The sequence below is a fragment of the Mya arenaria genome, chromosome 5 (assembly GCF_026914265.1).
Source record: "Mya arenaria isolate MELC-2E11 chromosome 5, ASM2691426v1".
NCBI classification, from domain to species: Eukaryota; Metazoa; Mollusca; class Bivalvia; order Myida; family Myidae; genus Mya; species Mya arenaria.
The window spans coordinates 75,303,805-75,310,404 of NC_069126.1; the positions used below are offsets into that span (position 1 = coordinate 75,303,805).

Consider the following 6,600-nt stretch of genomic DNA (forward strand, 5'->3'; position numbering starts at 1 on the left):
ATTTTTGACCAGATACTAATTGGATAAACGCTATTTAATTGATAACATGTAATAAATATTTGATCGAGGATTTGCTAACGACAAAAACCTGATAGCCCAACCGTACCCCGTCTTGTTTTCGATAGTTTATAATACTTTCATGGTAAAATTACGATAAGAACTATGTTTAACCATATAAAAGTCCTCCCATGATTTCGATAATTAATAAGTAATTCCTTATTATATGATCGATATCTATTGAATAATACAGTGACTAGCACATTGCTACATAAGAAACTGCAGAGACCAGCCCAGTTGTTGAAAAATCCTAAACCAAACCCTTTAAGAGGCACACGGTAAGGGTCAAATGGACAATGAACTAGAGACACACACATATAAACATCACTTACTCTTATACAAACACCTAAAACTTGCACAACAAACAAAAATACAAACACTAGAAACAAACCATATCTTATTGCTTTACCATTAAATAATTGGATCGGTGAAATAAGAGTTAACTGAAACAGGAGTATACTAGGGGCTTAAACAAAGAAGCATGGCCATACACTTACACTTGTCCCATCAGCTATTAATAATTACTGGATTAAAAAATAAGACTCATCAGAAGATGAAAAAAATGAAAACAATGAAGAATAAAGCATAAAAATAACATATACACTGAAATAAATATTTCCAGTAATTAACGAGCGGGTACCAACATCACCAGTACACGGAGGAATCATGCCGGAGCATCAATGCTAGCTCTTATTTTATGCCGCACATTTATGCTTAACTTCGATTGACGTAAAGGCATACTCACCAGTAAACGCCGATCGGACAAAAATGCCTTTTAGCATATTTTACTGAGTAGTTTGTTTGCACAAATACGCAATCTTTATAATAGTGTTATATATCACTATATTTTTCAAAACGTAATTTTGCTGATGACTAAATTCAATATTGTTTTAAACGTTGTGTTTCTTTTTTCAAACAAAAATATCCAAACTGTTGAAATAGTTATTTTACTAATTTTGGAATACAATATATGCAATAAAGTATTCACATAACTTCTAAAACCTGATATACGACATGGTCATTATATAACATAATTTTGTGCTGTTATAGCATGTTCTTCTATAACAGCAGATCAGAACATATGCGTTCGTATATCCTAAGATTGTTGCAACGGTATGCATCATGAAACCGAAAGGGAATAATTTCACTTCACACTACCATTTTCAACTTCCTGGATTGAATACATTTGTAAGATTCCGACACTTTGTACCTTAAGGCCATTTAGTTTTCGTAGTATTCTGAAGTATGATTTATTCGGCAAACGTTCCATTGTTGTGACAGTTCTACATGTATATAATAGTTTATCAATGGAACTAAAACCGAACACCACAATGCAATGCCATTTACCACGCTGTATGTATGGCAGAAATGTTGTTCCGGTATAATTAATACAAAGCAGTAATATTGTAGGGAACTTATTGTTTTTTGCCGTTTAAAAAAAGAATAAATAAAGATATCACCCCCCCCCCGCCCTCCCCCCCCCCGAAAAAAATACAATTAAAAAGGACTAAGATTAATAAAACACGTGCGAAGGTTAAATTTTATTGTAACAAACTTAATAAATTATTTGCTGATTTTGTAAGCACACACGCACGCAGGCACGCACGGGCGCGTGCACACACCTCAATTATACAAAATCAGTCTTAACCAATAAATCAATTTCTCATTAATCTAATAAGCTTCCAAGTACCTTGTTTTAAGTTTGGTTAATACACCAACTTTAAATCTAGCATTGTACATGTAGGATGTAATTTAGACCAATGCAATTGTGAATTCAGCTATTTTCAATCCTTCTGAAATGTTCATAGTTTTCGTTGGCAACACAGTCATTCACAAGTGTTTCGTAAGATCCACACAGTAAGAACTGCCATCCAAACAGACACTGTGGTGACATGGACAATACTACTATTACAACGGTCATTCTTACACCGGCACCGAATCCCTACGGTTCCAACACTTCCGGGGACATCCGAACACTCGTCTGCCACAATCTGTGTGTCCGGTAGGCAACTGCGACGAACACCTGTAATGATAGGTGGTGGTTGAACAAAAGCAATGTTACTTCGTGTGACGGCCGATTCTCGTGAAAAAAAGTTGAGGTGCCGTTTGCAAAAATAGATTATGTTTGCATCTGTACGCTTACAAAAAATTGCGTATCATTATTTCTTCATGATTATGTAAATGCTTTTATTGTCGCACCAATAATAGGTTTTACAGGCAAACCCATTATCTATATGGCGTAGGTCACGTTATATTTATGTTTGATATAGGGCGTTTTCGTTATCGATATATATACAAAAAGCTACAGAAACATGCTCAGCAAAAAGTTTAAACATAAACCCGGTTTAGTGGCAATGGACAACGCCAAAGACATAGAACACAAATTCACAAACAAGAAACATAGAACAGCACACAACTCTACAAACAGCACAGTGCATAAATACTATATATATATATATATATATATATATATATATATATATTTATATATAAATAATTGGTATGTTTATCAAGAATTGTTAGGTACCGCATTTGAACGGTCAGTAAAATGTAAATTTACTGGGCATATTCGGTTTCTTTATTAAATTCGTAATAGGTGAGAGGATAAGTAAATCCTAGTGCGTTTGTTAATGATGTAGCAACTGTATGATCGTTAAGTTAGCCATATCCACTTCATGTTACCAATATATATTTTATTTTCATTTATGACAAACAACTATGTAATAACGAAATTACATTTAGGACAATATTTTTTGTTTCGAGTATGTGTTTTAGGCAAAATGTTGTTATGAAAGATCTGATGCACAACACACGTTTTCATAATAGTAGCAGATAAAACATGTGTACAAAAATATAACCATAAATGTATGTATTGAAAGCACTTGTAAAAGATAGTTTTCAACTAATGTTGATGATTGTTTTCTAAAGGTGTCCTGTATTTTCAGCTGCATACGGAAATAAATTGGCCTGTAATAAATGAAAGATCATTTCACGTCCAATTTCATTTTGAATAAACAAGCTTTTTTGGTCTTGAACGATAGCAAAGAACAAACATACAAACTGCAATAACTTATTTTTCTGTCACTTATTGTACATTAGTATAATTAACTAGAGCTATCACTGAAGGTGATTAATACCCCCGAACGCCACCCTGATATGAAATTGCAGTCAACTATTTGGAAAGCCAACTAAATGACAACTTTATTTTATGGACTATAGTCAGTTATTCATTTTTTGATTATGTTTTTAAAAGTAAGAAAAAAGGCTTAAAACAATATCAGTGATGCTAATACTGAGATGTAGATACTGATATATTTGATGTTTTAAAGCACAGAATATACGATTGCCTATGACCATCTATAAATGAGTTAAGTTACTTTTTTATACCAGAAGTTTAAAAGTAATGGTTTATATAAACATATTTAGAAAGGAAAACACATAAAATGTTATGGATGGGTTTATTTTTGTTTTGTACAATGTCCGATTGTTATTGTTAAAATTAGAAAATAACGCTTTTATAATTGGTGTGCATTGCAAAAGTTTACATGGCAATCAATAAATGTTATACAATTTCCAGTTATGCGGAGTGACAAAATGTTGATTGAAGAGAAACAAACAAAAGAGCACTAAAAATGTATGTGAAATATAAACAAACCTCTTTTGCCTGAACTTTATGTATTCATCAACTTGGTTCTTCCATGGACTTTATTTAAACTGTTATCACTGATGGCATTTTTATGAAGAAGACAGTGTATAAACATTTGGCATTTGTGGAGTCTTGGTACACAATTTATTACAAACAACACTACACTCATTTTGAAGCACTTGAAAGTTTTGAACATTTATGTAATTGTATGTCAACAAATAGCATATGTTCATCATAGTTTTGATACTTAAAACACTCTGTTAATAAGTATGCAGTGCTCTTGTGGGTTCAGTGCACTTTATTATATAGTTATGAGTGGAACTGCCAATAAAACTATCAAATGGTCACTGTAGTTTTCAAGTTATGCTCCGGACAAGAAAAAAGTAACAAAGGGCAATAACTCTGTAATTGGCTGAAATAGAATTGCGGTTCCTGTACAATGCACTTCCTCTCATTATGATCTATCGCTGTATGAAGCTTTATTAAATTCCATCCAATAATTTTCAAGTTATGCTCGGGACAAGAAAAAAGTATTAAAGGCCATAACTCTGTAATTAGCTAAAATAGAGTTATGGTTCTTGTGCACTGCACTTCCTCTCATTGTGCTTTACCATTGTATGAAGTTTCAATAAATTCCATCTTGTAGTTTGCAAGTTAATGTCTGGAAAAAAATTGACAGCAAAAAACAACAAATAAAGGGCAATAACTCAGTAATTAGCTAAAGTAGAGTTATGGTTCTTAAACACTGCACTTCCTCTCATTGTGCTTTACCAGTGTATGAAATTCCAATAAATACCATCCAGTACTTTTCAAGTTATACTCCGGACAAAAAAAAGTGACAAAGGGCAATGACTCAGTAATAAGCAAGAATAGAGTTTTAGTTATTGTACACTGCACTTCCTCTCATTATGCTCTGCCATTGAATGAAGTTTAATTCAATTCCATCCAGTAGTTTTTAAGTTATGCTCCGGACAAGGTAAATTGCAACGGACCGACCGACAAACCGACGACCGACCGACCACAGGGTGACTCCAATATACCCCCTTCAAACTTCGTTTGTCGGGGGTATAATAAAGGTATCATTCCATTATTAAATGGACAGAAGTTTACTTTACCAATAGTATAACTGTTGTCTTCCTTGGTAATCTTTTCCTTTACACATACGCCCTCACAATATTGCGGTGTCAGCGTTTTTTTGTTGAATGTGTCTGCACAAGGCTCTCCGACCCTGGTGTTACACGTGTAACAAAACACTGGGGCTTTTGTTGTTCCTGTTGTTGTCGAGGGTACTGCCTGGCTAGAAGTAAGCTGGACTGTGAAGATAAATGATTTCAGTTAATGTTTAAGTTTATATAAATTCCAACCCAATTGTGTTTTACTCTTCTTTATTTAAATTCCTTAAATGACATACAATATATCGAGTTGTTTACTGCGTATGCATAAACTAAAATGATTTTGTTTCAAAGCATATATTTCATACTTACATATACTTTTGTAAGCTTTAAAGCAGCACTCCCACAGATATTCCATTTTTAAAGCTCTTTTTTTTGTCTTGGAAATAGCACATTTTTGCGTAAATATCTGCAAACCAATGATAAAAGATTGCTGACAAGAGATCAGATCGCATATTTCCGTTCGAAAATTAATGCTTTATGTCTTAAACCGTTACTAACGGTATAAGACAAATGCATAAAATATTAATTTTTCAACTTAAATATAAAAATCTGCGATCTAACTTTTTGTCAGCAGTCTTCAGCAGTTTCCATAGATTTTCGCAAAAAATTGGCTCGTTACCAAAACAAAAAATACAAAAGTTGTCAAAACGTTCAATATGTGAGGGTGCAGCTTTTACACACATATTAATTTCGTCCCTTTGGTAATCAACCAATCAAAGCTATAAAATTCTGATGCGGGAAGTATGAAGGCATGTGGAGAATGATTCATTACACACTGTAAGTTATCATGTCCCTGTAGTTTTCAATAAACTATTGGATCATCTTCATCACCATCAACACCACCACTTAATCACCACTCACATGAGCATTATCATCATCATCAACATCATAAATACCATCAGCCGCATCACCATCATCATAAATACCATCAGCCGCATCACCACCATCATCATCATCATCATAAATACCATCAGCTGCATAATCACCTTCATCATCATATCATGGTTGTCGATATGTTCTATTGTTATTTTTATCAAATATTTTGTATTAAGAATGCTTATAACGACAAAGATGCCATTAACGTTATTATTTTTTTAACAATCTTTTATGTCAAAATAATAACAGTCTTTAGCAGTGTAGTTATATTTGAAAATTGTACTGGTTCTTACTGCAATATTGCTAGATATAAACATGCCTTACCTGTTGCTAGCAAAAGTGAGTACATCATCAAAACCGCGATTTTTTTCATGGTTGTATTGCTTAATAAATATTCTTCTAGAATAATACAAAGGAAGATATTCCAACTTTGTTTTAACAAAAATATGTATATGAACAACTATCGAAAAAGGTCCAGTAGTCGAAACTTTTAAACATAAACCCATTCAATGGCACAGGGCTAACGCCAGAGATAAACGTATTTATAAATGTGTGTACTACTAAATTCTTTTAACCAACGATCATTTGTAATCCACTCGGTTGGAACATTGAATACCAGTCGTCTATCCGCATTCATGAGTGTAATTTAACACCCGTTTACGTCTACTTCTATTTGTTCACAGCAAAGTCGCTTCTTCCGGGTTGCAGTTGATTTTCTTACATTAAATATTTTACAATCAATTAAAATATTGATTTTACACTTTCTTAACATTGACGTGCCATTGCGGATATTTTTATTGTAAAAATTAAGGATAATTGTTGAAATGTCTTTTTTTGTAATCATTT

At 33.1% G+C, this 6,600-nt stretch overlaps 1 protein-coding gene across 1 annotated transcript; it reads right to left on the reverse strand.

The window, feature by feature from the left end:
- Positions 1 to 1,586: 1,586 nt before the first annotated feature.
- On the reverse strand, positions 1,587 to 6,360 carry LOC128233924 (protein quiver-like). The gene is made up of 3 exons (XM_052947805.1): positions 6,079 to 6,360; positions 4,819 to 5,016; positions 1,587 to 2,080 (listed from the first exon to the last, which is right to left on the reverse strand). Exons 1-3 carry the CDS (start codon positions 6,125 to 6,127, stop codon positions 1,884 to 1,886), a joined length of 444 nt encoding a protein of 147 aa, XP_052803765.1. The 5' UTR covers positions 6,128 to 6,360; the 3' UTR covers positions 1,587 to 1,883.
- Positions 6,361 to 6,600: the final 240 nt, after the last annotated feature.

Excerpts from the sequence above, each read along its gene's own strand:
- LOC128233924 (XM_052947805.1), bottom strand. The coding sequence starts at position 6,127 with ATGAAAAAAATCGCGGTTTTGATGATGTACTCACTTTTGCTAGCAACA. Across the intron at positions 5,017-6,078 it reads CTCACTTTTGCTAGCAACAG|TCCAGCTTACTTCTAGCCAG; the intron begins GTAAGGCATGTT and ends TTATCTTCACAG. Across the intron at positions 2,081-4,818 it reads AGACAACAGTTATACTATTG|GTGTTCGTCGCAGTTGCCTA; the intron begins GTAAAGTAAACT and ends CTATCATTACAG.